Source organism: Theobroma cacao, chromosome 7 (genome assembly GCF_000208745.1).
Source record: "Theobroma cacao cultivar B97-61/B2 chromosome 7, Criollo_cocoa_genome_V2, whole genome shotgun sequence".
NCBI classification, from domain to species: domain Eukaryota; kingdom Viridiplantae; phylum Streptophyta; class Magnoliopsida; order Malvales; family Malvaceae; genus Theobroma; species Theobroma cacao.
In genome coordinates this window covers 9,092,138-9,112,552 of record NC_030856.1, presented here as the reverse complement: position 1 = coordinate 9,112,552, position 20,415 = coordinate 9,092,138, and the positions used below count along the sequence as shown (strand labels likewise).

The following is a 20,415-nucleotide window of genomic DNA, read 5'->3' as shown; positions in this document are numbered from 1 at the left end:
TATTGGGATTAGATAAGTACAAAGCTCAAAAGTTCAATTCAAAAACAAGCAAACATTGTGTAGGTGATGCAGTAAAGTCTTGGGCTAATAGGATCCCGTGTATGGTTGGTTGGTTCACTACCTTTGATTTACATGGGACTCTCATTGGGGGTCAAACATCATTCTAAAAGCATTTGGCGACTCGTGATTGATAGATTTGAAGTAAGACTTGCGAGTTGGAAGTTGAAGCTACCATTTATTGAAGAGAGGGTTACATTGATTGTAATAGTTCTCTCAAATTTAGTGATTTACTTTATGTCACTCTTCGAGATCTTACAAGGTGTAAAGAAGAAGTTGGATAAAATGTAGAGATGCTTACTGTGAAATGGTTCAATTGATAAAAGAAGAGTTAATTGGGTTGATTGGGATCCAATTTGTAACTTGAAGGAGGGAAGTGGACTCGGTTTTGTTGATTTTTAGTTGAAAAATAGAGCTTTTTTGAATAAATGGATTTAGAGATACAATGAGGAAAGAGAGAGTTTAAGGATTGTTGCCAAAACCGTGGTGAAGGGGGGGGGGGGGTAGAGTGATTTAAGTCTTATATCATTTGATTCGGGTGGTAAGAGGCCATCCTCCATTTGGAGGAATATTTTTAGTCCATTAACCCTTTCAGGGAGAGTTTCTTCTTTTTTGTGTGTAGGTATTTACTTCAGAGTGAGGAATGATGCTAAAATTGACCTTTGGGAGATGAATAGATCGAAAGCATCATTCTTAGGATGACATTTCCACGTATCTATACTTAGCCATAAACAAGATTGACAAAATCAAGGATTTTGGTTCATGGGCTAATAATGTGTAAAAAAAGGGTTATTGATTAAGAGTTGGAGACATGGGAACAATTTCAACAACGCATTAACTCCATCCAAATTGACCAAGCAATGAAGGATAAATTGGTTTGAAAATGCACTCCTAGTGGCTACTACACACTGAATTCTTTCTGTAGGATGGTGCTTAACAATAATGCCAGCTATGTTGATTTGTGTAGAAATGTTTGGGCAGGCTTACACCTCTAAAGGTGGAAGTGTTTGTATAGCAAGGGATTAAAGGTAAAGTGGCTATCAAAAGGAGCTGGTCAAAAGGAAATTGATTCATAAAGATGTGTCCATGTGTGTTCTATGCAATAAACGTACGAAATCGATTTCCCATCTATTTTTCACTTGTATTGAGACATGGAGGCTATGGTGCTTGTGGTTTGAGGAGTGGAGAATTATTGCTTATATGCTAGAGGATGTTGCCTCATTTTTCATGGCTTGAAATTCTTGACAAGTGGGTATGGTTTAGAGGAAAGTGTGGAGAATGTATTTTTTTTCATTGTTGTATGGTTTATATGGCGTATTAGAAATGAAATTGTTTTGAAAGGGAAAATTTGGGATGTGATGAAAGCCTTGGAACTTATTAAAGTAAGGTTAACATGGTGGGTTAAATCTAAATGGCCAAAGGAAAATTTAACAGTGACTAGTATGGCTAGATCACTTATTATGGTTGTTGTGGCATGCAAAAAAGTGAAAGAGAAATCACAAGCCTAATGGAAGAGCCTACCTTGTGGATGGTTGAAATTCAACACCGATAGAGCTACTAAAGGATGCTCATAACTTCTTGGAAATGGACGAGTTCTTCTTGATGAAGAAAAGGCAGTAAAGATGACTTTTTTAAAAGCAACTAGCCGGGGAGATGTAAACCTTGTGAAGGTTTTGGCTATTCGAGAAGTAATGATGCTTTTTGTGGCTTCTTCCTAAGCTAGCATCTATGGTATTAATTGAGTGTGATTTTAAAAATGTTTTCACTTAGTTGTTGATCCATCTACATCTCCATAGAGGATGAAAAATTTTATTTTGCATATTGAAGGGCTTAAGACGAGACTTCTTAGATGGCAGATTTGACATGTTTTAAGAACTAGTAATGAAATTGCTAATAATCTTGCGAAGTTAAAGGTGGAAAAGATTAATGACCTGTGTGTTACCCTTAATGATACGGTTCTAAAAGATGTGAGAAAGGGGAAGGTCTTCCAGGTGCAGGTCTGTTTTCTTATTTTGGCGCCTCTTTAAGCTTGTGTGGTATGGCTGTTTGAGTGCAAGTGTGTCACATAAGAGGAAAGGACTAGTTAGAGGAAGGAAGAAACTTACTTGGTGTTGTTACTTATTTTTACTAGCCTATGTTTAATTGATTGGTCTAAACTTGAAAGGTGTTGCAGTTATAAATGCCTTTTTATAAATCATATATTGAGTTTTTATATAGGAAGTAGGGTGGGGTTATGGCAATTTTTTTGTAAACCAAGTTATTGTGAAATGCGACCATGATGAAACATTCTCAACTAGACTTCCTATGGGTTGTATACTCATTTTTTTATGAATGGCAATCGATTTAATGTTCAAAAACAATGGGAGACTACCTTTAAAGGTAGTCTTGATTTGATTGTGGTAACTGCTTTGTCAACAGTTTAGTTTGGTAGATGACATGGTATTTCATTATTTGGACACTATGGATTTCAAGGAATGAAGTTACCTTTAAAGGTAAGTAATGGGAGACTGAGCTCATTTTTTATTTGATTAAAACAAGGGTGGCTTGGGGGTGCAATGCAAAATGGCCAAAATGAATCTAAGTATTGGTGACTTAATCTGATTGGCCTGTAAAGGTAACAATCCTATTGCAAAAAGAAATATTAAACCCCAGTTGCAATGGTCAAAGCTAGATGTTAGAAGGCTTAAATTTAACACTGATGGGGCTTCCAAAGCAAACCTAGGAAAATCTGGTGTAGGTGGTATCTTGCAAAATGAAGAAGGGGATTCTCTTATTCTTTTCTCTAAGTCGTTAGGCATTTTGGACTCCAACAAAATAGAACTTCTTACTATTAAGGAGGCCGTTCTCCTGTTTGCAACATCAAAATTGAGTTCCTCCCATTTTTTATGATCTAAATGTGATTCACAATACGTGATTAAATAGATCCAAAATCCCTATGATTTGCCTTAGAAGTGTAAAGACTGTGGTTATGCAGATCATAAAAACCTTTGGGAAAATCTAGCGTTGGCAAATCTGATATGTGCCATGATCAGCGAATGATGATGCTGATGCCCTTGCTAAGGGTGGTGTGCAAAAGCTCAAGCTTTATTGTGGTTAATCTCTGATGCTGATGCCCTTGAACCAAATCATTTTAGTCCTTACCTTGCCATTGCGACTCCTGCAACTATGAGATAAGACCATAACATGACAATGTTGCTTGTTTTATTATAGTTATGCTACGTTGATCTGGGTTGTGGAATGTCTTTTGTATATGTTGACAGCCATTTTTCTAATGTCTTCATGTGCATAGATCTATTTTCTGGTGCTAGGGGGAATGCTTGAGTGGTCGTTGTTTTGTCTTTGTTTTTTGTATAAGGCCTCTTATCCTGTTGCTATGTGATGATACTTGTTATTTTTTGTGGTATGATCCCATTGGCAACCTTGCTGTCTGGCTTTGTGAATGCTACAGCCGCACTGGAAGTTTTTTTTGTAACTAGTAAGGTGCTGTGACACTACCTTATTCGTAGACTTTTGTACTTCTTCAATGAAATTCATCTTCACTTGCCTTCCAAAAAAAAAAAAACAAAAATAGGCAAACATCAAACCATGATGGGAAGGTTGAAATCCTTAACAATAAACTAAAACTTTCCTACATGCAAATTTAAAGTTTATTCTTATACCAAAAGACACCTTTGCCATGTTCACCCTCATTTGGTTCAACATAAATACACTCTTTGGCCTCTTTTCCGTAATGCCTTGTACACCATAATACCATCAAACAAGTAATATTCTCCCAAATACAGGCTTTATTACCTTTGTAGCCTTTATTGTGCGATAATGAGGCACAGTCGAAAACAAATGATGAGCCACATAAGTATATGTTAAATTATGGAAAGCCTTATTCAAAATTCCATAATCTATGTCAATGCTTGTTAAAAGCTCCCCTAAACCAATCCCACTTTGAGGAATCATAATGTGGCAACGATGGGTGAGTGTGCTGCAAGTATGTGATCATGATAAGGAACACGTTAACCACCAACAATGGTACTTCTAAACACAAACAACCTAAGTCAGCTCTTTTACTAATGCTAAACGGTAGAGCCCATAAGTGATAGCAAAAACACCAGCATCAAATATGTATCTTTGCGATCATTCATGATCATTTTAAATGGGGCCATAAGGATCATAGTGACAAGTAAATCATTCATAAGGCCTGTCTGACATGTTGAATGCTAGGTAAAGTGGCGAACCAATAGTAAACTAAATTTTAAGTGTGAGGAATCGACCTGGTGGATTGTTAAGGCATTTGGCCAGCTATCTTATAACTATTTTTTGCTTGGGACAAACTCTTCATCTCGATCAAGGGAACTAGTGTTAGAATGATGACTGCGATGGCTATATTTTCGAGAAAAGTAAGGGACAAGAAAAGAAGAGTGAAGGACAAAGCCAATAGTGTCATCAAGCCATTAATAATCACTAAAGGGATGATGGCCACACTTACGTGCTATAACCCAAGCACTAGTTAAAAGGCTACCTTGGACTGCCTAATAAATTGGCCTAGCCACATAAAAGAGAAGGTGAGGAAGCTAAAGATGTAATTGGTAGCCACATAATGAAAAAGAGAGACCAGGATAAAATCATAAATAAGATAAGAGAACGAGCACAAAACAAAGCATTGGGAACAGAGCGGTGGGATGGCTTTCTTGACTTGATTGAGAGTGAGTAGTAGTTTTGAGCAAGGAACTCTATTTAGGGATTGATATTATAACTTCTTTAGACTTGGGGGGACGGACATTCTACCACGTACACCCATTGTTTTACACCTTCAAAATGTAGATAGAAAATCTCTATTTCTTTTCTTAACCTCTGTTTTTTTTTAAAAGAAAAGCTTTCTTGACCTTTTCCCTTTTCTAGCTGTTTAAATAAATGGTCCTTTTTTAGTTATAATATTTGTGTTAAAATATTAAAATAATTAAAATTTTTTTAAAAAATTAATATTAAAAGGAATAATACCTAGAAAAACTCTTCAACTATTCAAAAAAAATTCAAATAAACTCTTTATTCTTTTTATTGAGTTCAATCAAACTTTTATACTTTTATTTTTAACAAAATATGTCTTTATAACTAATAGTTAAGTAACTGTTGTTAATCAAAACATTCACTTGTCATTCTATACTATGTAGCACTAATGTGGTATTCTGACATGTCATAATGGATGATGACATGACATGATGAAGTGGCATGAAAATATGATCATGTGACATTTTTTGCCTTCCATGTCAATGTTATGTGGATATAAAATGACTAGTGACATTTTGAGATTAAATTACCTAGGAAATCTATGTACTATAACGTTTTCTTTAATTTAGTCCTTCTACCCAAAAACTAGTTAAGTTAGCCCATGTACTTTTACATTATGTGAAAATGAGTTCTTATGAATAACTCTGTCCAAATTGGCCATTAACCAAGTTGATGTAGCATTAACGTGTCAAACGACGCTAACATCTCAAAAAAAAAAATTAGGAAAAAAAATTGCGCCACTTCAATTTTTCTATATCACATTAGAACAACTAAATTACAACAAATAACAGAATACAGGGACTGAATTGAGCAATATCCTATAGTACAAGGATTGAGTTGAACAAAACTTTATAATACAGGGGCTTCTTGGGTACTTTTATAATTTTTTGTTTCACATTACACTTAGGAAGTTAAAACAATGATTTCATTTCATGATATATTTTTTCTTGGATTACATAAATAGATCAACAAATCAAAATATAACAAGGCTGCATATTACAAGCAGGAATTGCATTCAACTACAATGTTTCATATTATAAACAAAAACTGTATTCAACTATAGTGTTTCAAGATTTTCATACACTTTATTATACCATTTCCTCTTATAGGGAAGGCGAACATTCCTATAGGTAATGTGAAATAAAAAAAGGTGAGAGTATCAAAGAATTAGTCCTTATATTATAGAGTTATGTCCAATTTAGTCATTGTACTATAGAATTTTGAATAATTGAGTCCCTATACTCTACAATTTTGTGTAATTTGATTTTATGACATTACGTAGAAAAATTGGCATGCCAAAATTTTTTTTTTCAAAAAAATTATTTTATCTCACATGTCAGTGTTACATCAGCATATAGTTAACAGTCAATTTGGATAGAATTACTCATAAAGATCCAATTGCAGACAATGTCAAAATACATAGACTAAATTAATTAGTTTTTGGATAAAGGGACTAAATTAAAAAAAACGTTATAATACATGGACTTTTTGGGTAATTTGATTAATATTTTGATTAATAATAATTAATCAATTATTAATTATAATAGCTTATTTGACCTAAAGTGAAAATACATGAAATTGATCGAACGTAATAAAAAAATAATAATTTATTAAAAATTTTTAAATAGTTTAAAAATATTTCAAACATTATTATATAATATTAAAATTAAATTTAAATATGCTGGGATTTGAATATTTAACCCAATAATATCACATTAAGCTCCTAATTTTGCGCAAGTTAATAACAGTGAATTACTTCCACTTTTATTAATGATGTTTGTTCTTATCACCTTTGAAAAATCTTCTTGCAATTGATTAACAGGCGTTCGAGACAATTGTACCATATATATTCATTAATGTGTGGGTCCTAGTACTTTATCCAAAAAGTAAAATGAACCCTTTTTATTTTATTTTTATTGAAAAGTGTTTCTTTCATTTTGTGTCCTTTTCGATTCAACTTGTTGGGGCTGTTTGCTTTGTTTGTTGCTACGTAAGCCAATTCATGCAGACATGGTTTTCACCAATGGAGTAGATGGATAGAGAAAAACTAATGACAAGGAACAATGTCACTATCTAACAATATATGTGGCGTCGGCAAACAGGGTTATAATCTTATCCGGTAAGCAACGCTCTCATTTTTCCTCTTTTCTTTTTTTTTTTTATAAAAAAAATTATCCATTAGTTAAGTAATATGAGCGTAATTGTACAAAGAGTGGTTGAAGTATAATTTAATTAGTAAGTAGATATTGTTTGTGTCCAATGCAAGGTTTTAAATTCAAATTAACATAATATCTAAAATAGTTTTTGAATTAGTTAGTAAATTTAAAATAAATTATTATTTTTTATTATATTTAATTAAATTTTTATATTTTTATTTTAAATAAAATAAACTTATGTTCATCAATATGTTATTTTTTATTTTATGTCAACCGATGTTGATGTGGTATTATGATATTTGTAGTAGATGATAATATAACATGATGATATAAGTAATGGTAATTAATTAACTGTTAATTATGATAATGTATTTGATTTAAAATATAAATATAAAGCTTTGATTAGAAATAATAAAAAAAATTTATAAATAATTTACAATTTTTTAAAAATATTAAAGACGATTCACTAAGTTTAATTAAAAAATTAAAATTGAACACGAAAGAAATGAATTGCATGTTCACGCCACATGGTCTCTTATTGAACAGCGAGATATAACAACAGGAAACAAGAGTGTCAACCACCAAAACATTATCCCATGTGCCAAATGGATGAAGGAATGATTCTAGTTTGTCCTATTAATTATACTTTATTGCAGTCTTACTTCTATTCAAAACTAGATCAAGTAACAAAGAATCAATCTCCCACCAAATTTAATCCTACGATACAACCTTAGCCGACAACCGGTTCCATAATGTATACCATGATCCTTCACGCATTAAATTAAAAAAAAAAAAACCGTCGCGTCCTTTTTCTGACTTTTTGTTCCCCAGAGCCGGGATCATCTGCAACTGAATCTATTACATCACGAATCCTTGACGTAACAGTTCCTCGTGATCCTGCGAAAGCAATCCGATTGGGTATGTATTAAAGTTTCACCAGAACTTATCCAAATAACAATGTTCCCACGCGTAGCTCACACGTGATGACACGTGGCACACGAGAAAGCAGCCAGTCAAATGACTCTAAAAAAAAAAAAAAAAGCTGAAAAGGACGTTACCAAATAGCAAGGCACCCACCTGGAAGAAAAGCCATTGTCTGAATCAAATTGAAACCTGTTACCTGTACTAAATTGATCGGCTTCCAACATCTTGTCTCGAATCTCTTTGTATCTTGTGACGGCTTCACACAGATACCTCCCCCAATCCATACTTTCACCGTGTAAATTGTGGTTCATCCTAGGTGGCTTAAGAGTTAAGGCGCCATCAAATTACTATTTATATAAAATATCAATATTTCCTTGTCTTTATAATATATACATAAAATCCATTAAAATTTTTCTCAAAAAAAATTAAAAGATTAAGGCATAATTCTTGAAGAAGTATATGAGCTATTCTATAAAATTTAAATAAATTTTTATTTTTATTATATTTAATTAAATTTTTATATTTTTATTTTAAATTAAAATTTTTTTTATAATTAATGATTAATTAATTATTATTAATTAAAATACCTTTTATTATTTTATATTTATATAATTTATATAAAAAATTTTAAATAATATAAAAATATTTTTATGTTTGTATTTTATTATTAGAAGATGAGTTTTTTTAATCCTTTCCACCAATTCAGGTGTCATTTGACTGGAATATGGAACTCAATAATTGGTTTAAATAATAATATGAATATAAAATAAGGTATTACCTGGAAGACATTTTTCCCAAGAAAACTAAAATTGGAAAAAGGAAAAAGGAAAAAACATTCCCCACCAAGGAAACACAATCCAAAAACGACATTTCCCCTTCTTTCCTTCCTCTCTTCTCCAGTTACTTTGCTTCAGTTATACGATAGCGTTTGCCAATGAGGAAGCCAGTCAAACTGCACACCTAACTGAGAACTAGTATTTTTTTAATTAAAATAATTACTACCCAGATCAAAGTATAAAATGGAAATTGCTACTGTAAATAACTGTCATTCCGTTTATATTATACGTTAGATTCACACCCCCTGAATTCAAGTCATTTGATTCAGATTCCTCCTTTCTTATTTCTTGTCCCAACAAAAGCTCCATAAGAGTTCTTTTTTCTTTCCTTAATGATAGTGATTTGGGTTATCGAAATTAAGTGAAAAGTTGTGATCATTCTTGAAGTGGGTTTTTTTATTCTTTGATGTTTATAGAAATGGGTTTGATGGAGATATCAATGCTGCATCATGTGGGAATAGTTTTGATGTTCCTTTGGATGCTTTCTCACTTCGATCTCTGCCATCCAGTTACTTATTTTGTATCTCTCATTTATCTCTACTTGGTAATTCTTTCCTTTTCCTTTTTTTTTTTCATTGACTTCTTTTCTTTTGGTTTTGAATTGGCATTTTTTGGGTGGAAATTCCTTTTTTTTCTATAAATTTTTTGTCTGATGGGTTCATTTCTTTGTTAATTAAAGGTTCATGAAAGGTATGTTATGAGATTGAGGAGGAAATTGCAGTTTGAGGAAAAAAGGCAATCTTCTAGGAGAAGGGTATTACTCAATTTCTCTTTTTATTTTTGTTTTAAAAGTATTGTTATATTTTGATCGTGATTGTTTGAATTATCAGTCATTTTATATAACTTTTTATCTGGGTTATTCTGATTCTTAACAGTTTTTCATGTTCAAATATCTAAAAGTAACATTCAACTTTATCAATTCTTTTTCTTTTCTTTTTTAAAGGAGGTTTTGCTTTCTTTCTTTTTTTTTGGCTCAAATGGCTGCTTTTGTTTTATCAATATTGGTCTTTCGGATATAGAGAAAAGGTTTGGAATTTTGTCTTTATGAAAAAATGGATAAGCATCTTCCTTGCAACTTTATCAGGGTCAAGTTTTGGATTCTTGATTTTGATATTGTAAAGTCTGTTTCTTTAATGCTTTGTTGGTCTTTTATCTCCAGGTACTTTCTGATTCTGAATCAGTTCGGTGGTTAAACCATGCTGTTGAAAAGATATGGCCTATTTGTATGGAACAGATTGCATCACAGAAGATTCTGCTTCCTATCATACCTTGGTTCTTGGAGAAGTACAAACCGTGGACTGCTGTATGAATTTTGCTTTCTTAGTACTTTTGTTTCATCTTCTTTTCTTTCATTTTTCTTTATCTCTTAAAAATCATTGCATAAAGATTCTGTTTTAGTGAATATTCCAATTTTTGTTAAAGTGGAGGCAACATCAGTTGCTCCCTGCTCGTTTCATACCATTCTAGCTTATAATACCTTTTGTTTTATTTTCAATTTTATATCCAAGTCTGAACACAGTATAAATTATGAGCGTGAATAAATGTGGAGAGGGGGGGTTTCATGAACAAAGTATAAAGTATGAGCATCTGAATTTATGTACTTTTTAATTTCTGAATTCTGTGATACCTATGGCATGAATAGAACTCTATAGCACTAATTGAGGCCTAACAGCCTCAACATTTGCATTTATGCCTGTGAAATTACTTTCAATGACCAGCAGATGATTATTTTCAGATCCACTTTTTGAGTTTTTGATGTTAATGCTGCTATGAATGCAGAAGAAGGCCATGGTTCAACACTTATATTTGGGAAGAAATCCACCTTTGTTCACAGAGATGAGGGTTCTTCGCGAATGCTCCGATGATGACCACTTGGTATATGTTCTCCCCAATCCCTGTCTGTGTAATCATTCTAGCTATGCGTTGTCGTTTCAAATTTGCCCATAATAGAAATTACAATGTAATGCATGCAGGTACTGGAGTTGGGAATGAATTTTCTTACAGCAGATGACATGAGTGCAATACTTGCTGTGAAACTGAGGAAAAGAGTAGGATTTGGAATGTGGGCAAAGTTGCATATAACAGGCATGCATGTTGAAGGAAAGGTACTGATTAATATGGAATAGTTAATTTTACCAATTATTCACCATTCAAGTTGCACATGGAAAGAGGATGGATGTGAAATTTTATGGATGCATCACAGAAAAGGGGGATGCATCTGTACCTCTGTTGGAAGAGGTATGGAAGGGCTCGTAGGACTTGAAAGAAATAAGAATATACCTGTATAAAATAGGAGTTGAAATTGATTATATCTATGATCTATCAATGAATTCAAATAATCAAAAGTCAAACTATAAGCCTACCAGAAGTAAGGTTTCAATTTATTGTGGAAGATCTATTAAGAAGAACGAACAGGCTTGTGGACTGCTATTCATATGATTGTGCTGATTATTAGTTTCTACCAGAGGAGTTTTGGGTCAACATAACACCTTTCATGTAGAGTATGAGACATGGATAGTCATGTCAAGTCCTTTTTGTGCACAAGGAGGAATGTAAACTAATTGGCTTTAAGGATGGTAGATTATGTCTGGATTTTGAAACTTTTAGACACTGTTGGATTTCTTAAGATTCAAGACATGGCATCACTTAGTTCTTGTCCCATCCCACCCCCTGTGAACTCTCATTTCCGTGGTAATTAACATTATTACTCTTTTGCGCTGTCTTGCAGGTTTTGATTGGGGTGAAGTTTCTCCGGCAGTGGCCTTTCCTTGGCCGTCTACGAGTATGCTTTGCCGAGCCTCCATATTTCCAGATGACTGTGAAACCCATCTTTACACATGGACTTGATGTTACTGAACTTCCAGGGATTGCCGGATGGCTTGTAATAACTCTTTTTTTTTTTCCTGAATAAATCTTCAAGATCTATTTCCTCATCTATCGCGTTCTCCCAATCTTACTGTGTATCATCTTTTGCTTGGCTAGGATAAGCTCCTCTCAATTGCATTTGAGCAGACCCTTGTTGAGGTTAGGTTTAAACCCTGGTGCTGTACAAAAGTGATTTTTTTTATCTCCATTGTTTTCTAAGTTTCCTAGTCATGTTCCCTAAGTTCCCCATGTCATAAATTCCATCTTTTATGCTGCAAATGAATAATGCCAATTCAGGATGCACTTACAGGTTTAAGTTATAAGCAGTACTTCTCTGTGGATTGAACTTTAGCTCTAAGTTTTTCTCATTTTGCAGCCCAATATGCTGGTTGTTGATGTTGAGAAGTTTGCTGCACCCCAGCCAGGTAATTTAGTCATTATCGTCCCCATTTTTCATGCACTCTTATATATTAAGTTTTGGTTTCATTTCTGATTTTATAACCAGTTAACTATTCTCATGAGTTAGTACATGTTTTGGCATAATATATTGAAGCTATGAGACTTATCGGTTCACCATGTTGCTTACTGTTGAGAGTGATTGTAGGACATGGTTTGAGTCTGACATGGGTATATTTAGCTTTTCGAAGTTTTTCCTTATATTTGGAGGGTCATTCCCCTTGCCCACTTTGAGGTGTTGGATATGTGTATGATTTGGGTACTTAAGGAAAAATGAAGAGTTGGAATGATATAGTTTATGCTTGCTTAATGTTGTTTTTTTATTTTTAATGGAAAGGAATGATCATCAAGGCTAGAGATGCATTGATTAATTAAGACTAGTTTTCTTTTGTTTACTTTTCCTTTTCTTTTGTTTTTTACCCTTTCCTGTGGGCAAATATTGTACAAGGTCAACTTACAGTTTGGTCATGTTATTTGGGAAGAGAAAACTTAGCATATTTCATTCATAATACATCATCTTTATATACAGCCTAAACATCTCTAAAATAGGAAAAGAATAAAGAAAATAAGATCCCTAGAATAAAGAAAATAAAATCCCTATAATTATGATGATTCCCAATCCTTATAATTATGGTGATTTTTAATTCTTATAATCACGTTTTTTAATAAAAGAATATTTACACATATCCTATTCTATAACACTCCCCCTCAAGCTGAAGCATAGATGTTAATCATGCCTAGCTTGCTCCGAATATAATAAACTCGAGGTCCATTTAACGCTTTTGTGAAGATATCTCCTAGTTGGTCTTCAGTTTTAACATATCCTATAGAGATGAATTTCTGCTAAATTTTTTCACGAACAAAATGATAATCAATTTCAATATGCTTAGTTCGTTCATGAAACACGGGATTGGAGGCAATATGGAGAGCAGTTTGATTATCACACCACAGCTTTGCCGGCAAAGAAGACTTAAGACCAACTTCACTTAATAGCTGATACATCCATACTACCTCACACACAGTTTGTGCCATAGCTCTGTATTCTGATTCTGCACTAGACCAAGATACTATATTTTGCTTCTTACTTTTCCATGAGACTAGATTTCCTCCAATAAAAACACAATATCCCGTAGTCGATCTCTTATCACTCTTGGAACTTGCCCAATCTGCATCTAAAAAACATTCAATATTAGTGTGTCCATGATTTCCATAAAATAGATCACATCTTGGAGCCCCCTTCAAATAACATAGGATTTGTTCGAAAGCTGCCCAATGGTTAATTGTTGGAGCAAACATAAACTGACTGACAACATTAACGGAGTATGCAATATCAGGACGAGTCACCGTAAGATAATTCAATTTTCCAACTAGCCTTCTATACTTTTCAGGATCTTCGAACAATTCACCATCTTCTTTTGTAAGTTGCAAATTAGGAGTCATTGGTGCATTACACGGCTTAGCACCCAATTTTCCTATCTCAGTCAATAAGTCAAGAACATATTTTCTTTGAGACAAGAATATACCTTTCTTACTCCTTGTCACCTCAATACCCAAAAAATACTTCAAGAACCCTAAATCTTTTGTCTGAAACTAGGTATGAAGAAACGATTTGAGAGATGAAATACCTGCAGTGTCACTCCCAATAATGACAATATCATCAATATACACTACTAGTAAGATTATGCCTGCATCGGACTGTCTATAAAACACTGAGTGATCACACTTACTCTTCTTCATCCCAAACTCCTGAACTGCCTCACTGAATTTGCCAAAAAAAGCACGAGAGCTTTGTTTTAGGCCATACAAAGATTTTCGAAGATGACAGACTTTTCCATACTCCCCCTGAGCAACAAACCAAGGTGGTTGCTTCATATACACTTCCTCCTAGAGATCACCATGTAAAAAAGCATTCTTGATATCTAATTGATGTAAAGGCCAATCATAGGTAGCCGCCATAGAGATGAATAAACGAACAGAGGTAAGTTTAGCTACCGGAGAGAAAGTATCAGAATAATCAATACCATAAGTCTGCGCATACCTTTTAGCAACAAGACGGGCTTTAAGGCGAGCCACTGATCCATTAGGATTTACCTTTACAACAAACACCCATTCGCACCCAATAGCTTTTTCCCCAGCAGGCAAATCTACCAAATCTCGAGTACCATTACCATCTAAAGCCACCATCTCCTTTACCATAGCAGCATGTCAGCCAGGATGGGACAAGGCTTCATGAACAGTTTTAGGAATTGAAACAGAATCCAAGGATGCAACAAACGAACTAGAAGAAGAAGACAAGTGATCATAAGAAACAAAGGATGAAATAGGATAAGTACACTGACGTTTACCTTTACGAAGAGCAATAGGGAGATGAAGACTAGGATCATGATCACTGGAGACTGGATCTGACGGCAAAGGGACTGGTAAAGGGCATGTGGTTTGAGCCTTTGGTCGTTTGGAATAGACTTGGACAATAGGTAGTCGAGCAGGTGTAGGATCAAGTGCAAGAATATCCGTGGTACTGACAGAATAGTTTACAGTATAAACTACTAGATCATCTTCCTCCCCCTGACTATTATAACTAGAAGATGAGGAAAAAAAATGAGTATTTTCAAGGAAAGTGATATCTGTAGAGACAAGATATCGGTTAAGAGTAGGAGAATAACATCTGTAACCTTTTTGAAGACGAGAATACCCAAGGAAAACACACTTGAGAGATTTTGGATCTAATTTGGTGACTTGGGGACGAACATCACAAACAAAACATGTACTACCATATATCCTAGGTTCAATAGGAAACAAAGACTTGGAAGGAAAGAGGACAGTATAGGGAATATCACCATGAAGGACAGAGGAAGGCATCCGATTAATCAGAAAACAAGTTGACAGCATCAGCCCAAAACTGTTTAGGAACTTTCATCTAAAAAAGAAGTGCTCGGGCTACCTCAAGGAGATGTCTATTTTTTCTCTCGGCAACTTCATTTTGAGAGGGCGTATCAATACAAGAAGATTGATGGAGAATGCCATTCTGAATCATACAGGACTGAAATTTATTAGAAAAATATTCTTCGACATTATCACTTCGCAATGTGCGCACAGAAACATTAAATTGTGTTTTTATTGCAGCACAAAAGGTACAAAAAATAGAGAATAATTCAAAACGATTTTTCATTAAGTATAGCCAAGTGACACAAGAATAGTCATCAACAAAAGTAACAAAGTATTTAAAATCAGATTTAGACACAATAGGACAAGGACCCCAAACATCAGAATGGACTAACTCAAAAGTGGACATAGCCCTGTTTATTGACTCTAGACATTGAAGGGAGACGATGATGTTTGGCAAACTGATATGACTCACAATCCAACGAAGATACATTTTGAAATTGAGGACATAATGTTTTTAAGGAAGATAGAGAAGGATGTCCCAACGGACAATACACCTCAAAGGGGGTCAATACACTTGAACAAGCAATGGATGTCGGCACCTGTGTGTCAAGGTAGTACAGACCTCCAGACTCACGACCTTTACCAATAATCCGCTTCGTCGTAAGATCCTGAAATAGACAAAAATCGAGAAAGAATGAGATACAACAATTCAAGGCACGAGTGAGTTTACTAACAGAGATTACATTAAAAGAAAACTTAGGTAGATTTAAGACATTGGACAATGAAATTGATGGAGTTGGATTAATAGTTCCGGAACCAATAACACAAGAGGTTGATCCATCTGCTAAAGTAACATTAGAGGAGGTTGTATGTGGTTGGAAAGTGGAAAATAGATTCGAATTACCTGTCATATGATTTGAGGCACCAGAATCAATGACCCATTTGGATGATGAGGAAATAAGACATGTAGTGGAGTTACTTGACTTGGCGATAGCTGTGATAGGAGAAGAAGTGGATTTTAATGATTCCTGGTATTGAGAGAATTGAGCAAATTCATTTGCAGAAACTAGAATAGTCTTATTAGAAGATGAAGTATTAGAAGCTGCAACATTTGCTGATTGACCTCGCTGAGACTTATTTTGGAGTTTCCTACAAAAACGCTTTGTATGGCTCGACTCATGACAATAATAGCACACAATTCCTCCTAACTCTTGACTACGACTATCAACATCTCGGTTACGATTGCTTATTCCTCTTCCTTTGTTAGCATTTCTATTATTCTGACAACTTACAAGAGCACTATTATAAGTCTGAGCCAATGTGAAGCTAGAGCTTTCTGTACGAAGTACTCTTGTAAAGGTGTCATGCAGAGAGGAGATCTTGGAACCAGAAAGAATCTGAGATTTGACAGACTCAAGCTCTGGAAGGAGACCCACAAGAAACTCATAACCGCCATTTGCTCCCATTGAGACTGCTAAACCTTCACATCAGGATTAAAAGGCAACAAAACATTAAGCTCCTCATAAATTCTTTTAAAATCCATAAATAGGCTGTGAGAGACCTATCTTGTTTCTCTGCACGATAAAAAGCTTTACATTCCTCATAAATACGAGAGATATTCCCTTTACCATAATATAAAAAATTTAAATAATCCATCAACTCTTTAACAAACTCACAATGATTAATCAGGCTAGTAGTCTCACTATCAATGGAATTTCAAATCTGCAGGAACAGCCGTGCGTCTTCCCTCATCCAGGTTTGCCTTGTATTATCAGTAGGAGGATCATTAGTAATATGATCATCCTTATCAATGCTTTTTAAATAGACCTGAACTATCTTGCTCCAATCCAAATAATTAGAACCATTAAGTTTATGCTCTGTGATCTTTGTCATCACAGGAATCACATTAGCCACTACCATTGATTTTTTCTCTGGTACAAACTCTGCCATCTTGAAAACCCAGTAACGAAACCCAACAATAATACAAAATCATCTTGTTGAAACCTTCCGGCGTGAAGACCAGAAGAGAAGACCGGAGTGAATCTCCAACAGATGGCTGGCGTGTGGAACAGAACCAGAAATTAAGAAGTCTGTTTCAAAGGAAACAAATTTGCCAAAACAGCTCTGATACCATGTTATTTAGGAAGAGAAAACTCAGCATATCTCATTCATAATACATCATTTATATATACAGCGTAAACATCTCTAAAATAGAAAAAGAATAAAGAAAATAAATTCCCTAGAATAAAAAAAATAAAATCCCTATAATTATGATGATTCCTAATCCTTATAATTATGGTGATTTCTAATTTCTATAATCACGTTTATTAATAAAAGAATATGTACACATTTCCTATTCTATAATAGCTTAAAATTTCAATAGTTGGACATGATAGTATTTGACTTTGGTAGACCTTAAATTTTACGTCCCTTTTCAAATGTTTAAGTCAGGTTTTGAATTCAGGGTTACCATTGCATTATTAGTGATTTTTGGATTTCCGTTTTTCTTGGTCGGTTGTGAATTGTGCTAAACTCTGTTTTTTACTATTTCTTTTTGTAACATAGTTATTCTTTGCATTTGAAATGTCTAGTGTCTATTTCCGATTGCTTTGATTGATTAGGTAGCTAATTAGCTGGCTGTTGAGTACACATAATTTTCTTCTATGTTTCCTTGCTTATATGTTAAAAGTTTGCCTTGCCATTGATTATATACTGCAGAAAACTGGTTTTCTGTTGATGAGAAGCAGCCTCTTGCTTATGCCAAAGTTGAAGTTATTGAAGCATCTGATATGAAACCTTCAGATTTAAATGGTTAGTTTTAAATCTAGTTCTTATCTTTCACTCAGGCAGTATCTGGATTATGCTCAATGGTTGGATATAAATTTTCAGGGTTGGCTGATCCGTATGTGAAGGGGCAACTTGGCCCTTATAGATTCAGGACAAAGACACACAAGAAAACTTTGTCTCCAAAATGGCATGAGGAATTTAAGATCCCTGTCTGCACGTGGGAGACACCAAATGTACTAATGATTGAAGTTCGTGACAAAGACCACTTTGTTGATGATACCCTTGGGTTTGTCTCTGAACCTTATAAATGACCATTTTGTGTAGTTATTATTTTATTATGGGTACTTCTTGAGGCTCATGTCTTTGCAGTATGCTATGTGGATTGCTTTTTTGTTAGCTACTACTGCATTCTATATAGCATCCTTTGCGAAGAATATTGTTTCTATGAAATTGAAGTAAGTGTATTTAGGCATTTCATAGATATTAGTTTCCTGACCTTGGCCTATTGAGTTATAAACTTGTCATTCCTTTTGTTGTTGCTGGATAAAACAATGATGATCCTAGAAAAGTATAGTCTTATTTTTATTTTTTGTCTAGTTTGACTAAATGATTATACTATATGTTGTTGTTGTCTTCTTAATAGTATTGTATATTTTGTGTCCTTGTAGTCTCTCTCTCTGTCTCTCTTTCTTTACGTTTGAGTAGTCTGATGTTTTTCCAGCAATAATCCATGAGATTTGATATCCTCTATTGTTGCTTTTGTGGTCTTAATCTTAATTTCTTTTGGCTTTTGCCATTGTCACTTCAGTTACCAGTTGTTGGAAATAGCCATCTTATGTTTCTTAGTATATTTTCTGCGTACTCTGTTTTCCCAATTCGTTACAACTTGTTTGCAAGTTCTTCTGATGATGTACTGTTTTGTTACAATTTGCAGTAAATGCACAGTAGACATTAGTGATTATAGGGGTGGCCAGAGACATGACATGTGGTTGCCTCTTCAAAATATTAAAATGGGAAGACTGCATCTTGCAATAACAGTGCTTGAAGATAATAGTAAGGTAATTTATTTTTAGTGCTATTACTCAGCTACTGAAAGTTTGAAGGTTTTTACATACAATCTTAAATATGCAAAATGCTTTTATGAGTTAAAGAGATGTGCAGAGAAACTTAATAATGAACAATTACACAGGGGAGAGACGATGCAGTTGATGGTGAATCGTTAAACAAGGAGGATATACAGAACTCCTTTGCAACTAACACTGCTGATAAAGGTCCATTCTCGCCTGCATCTTCAAAGAAATCTCCAAACCTGTCAGATCATTTTGAACCTATAAACATTGAAGGACAAGAAGAAACTGGCATATGGGTGCATCATCCAGGAAGTGAAGTGTCACAGACTTGGGAACCGAGAAAAGGGAAGGCTCGAAGCCTTGAGACACGGATTCATAGAGTGCCCAATGATTCTTTTGGAAGCACCCTTTCAGCAGCATCTGGATCCCCTAAAAGTGACAGTAGTAGTGCTGATGAAAATCCAGATGCAAAGGATCAAATGAACAGAGTTAAGTGGGGTTTTCGAAAGATCAGTTCTGTATTTCAGAGGAGTCCCAAAAATGAGGGTCACTCAGGCAGCCTTGGAGAGGTGGTTCCATCTCCCCATGTGAACCTCAGTGCGGTTAATGACAAGGAGGTTTTGGTGAAGTTGGTAGTAGATGACAATCTTTCAGTGCCTTCTGATAAGGTCTCAAATGAGGGAAGCTTGAGTCCTGTGGGAAGTGGTCCAGAAAGCCCAAGCAGAATGAAGGGTATGGCAAAGAGTTTTTTAAAACATGCTGGGAAATCTGCTCGTAGCATAAAACATGTTCTTTCCCGTAAAGGGTCAAGAAAGTCTCGTGATCTATCAGCTGTCAAAGAGCAAGAGCTTTCAATAGAATCTGACTCCTCCGATGATGAATCATCGTCATCCCCTGGAGTCAAGAGGATATCAGGTGTTTCCAATCCCATGTCCAGTTCCAGTGGTATTGATGATACTCATGATACTCAGGAACATGCCATTCTAACAGATTCAAACAACCAAGTAGACCCTGCAATAAATGTTGAGGATCAAGGAGAAAAAATGAGTGTTAAAGGCCCTAATGAAATAGATGATGATGAGGTGAGCAGTCTCATTAAGATCAGAGATGGACTAGCTGAGTCCCCAAAATGTGAGAAAAAGGTAGAAAACTCTTCTAAGAATGAGGAAGATTAGGTTTGCTGAGGCCTATGCATTTATTGAATTTTTGGTTTTTTTTTTTTTTTTTTTTACATCCATGGATAAATAAATATAGACACAAGTTTTGAAAACAGTGATACAGCAATAGGAGTTAGATGAATAGCATACATATAGATGGATCCCCCTTGTAAATCCTCCTGTTTTTCTCCCCTTTGTTATACAATCTATAATTTATGTAAAATTTGAAAATGAAATAGTTTGAACATGTTAATAAACTACTCGAGTGGAAAATATAATGCCCCTATTCCATTTTTGCTGGGTTTTTGATGAGGAAGTTCTAGAGCAATATGGCTGTAAGGCTCCTGATGATTGATAGTCGGGGCCATTTGCCTTGGTTCAAACCTTTCAACACTTGTTTGTCTAAGCTGGATAGATTGGCATTCTAAAAGCTTATCAAGTT

The 20,415-nt window shown here is 34.6% G+C and overlaps 1 protein-coding gene and 1 pseudogene across 1 annotated transcript; one reads left to right on the top strand and one right to left on the bottom strand.

The window, feature by feature from the left end:
• Positions 252–8,200, bottom strand: LOC108662773 (annotated as a pseudogene).
• LOC18594478 (C2 domain-containing protein At1g53590) lies at positions 8,771–20,269 on the top strand. The gene is made up of 12 exons (XM_018124847.1): positions 8,771–9,296; positions 9,432–9,506; positions 9,912–10,055; positions 10,532–10,627; positions 10,726–10,857; positions 11,481–11,633; positions 11,735–11,776; positions 11,994–12,042; positions 17,678–17,770; positions 17,849–18,032; positions 18,681–18,804; positions 18,936–20,269. Exons 1-12 carry the CDS (start codon positions 9,159–9,161, stop codon positions 19,989–19,991), a joined length of 2,286 nt encoding a protein of 761 aa, XP_017980336.1. The 5' UTR covers positions 8,771–9,158; the 3' UTR covers positions 19,992–20,269.

Excerpts from the sequence above, each read along its gene's own strand:
- LOC18594478 (XM_018124847.1), top strand. The coding sequence starts at position 9,159 with ATGTTTATAGAAATGGGTTTGATGGAGATATCAATGCTGCATCATGTG. Across the intron at positions 9,297-9,431 it reads CTCTCATTTATCTCTACTTG|GTTCATGAAAGGTATGTTAT; the intron begins GTAATTCTTTCC and ends TGTTAATTAAAG. Across the intron at positions 10,056-10,531 it reads AGTACAAACCGTGGACTGCT|AAGAAGGCCATGGTTCAACA; the intron begins GTATGAATTTTG and ends CTATGAATGCAG.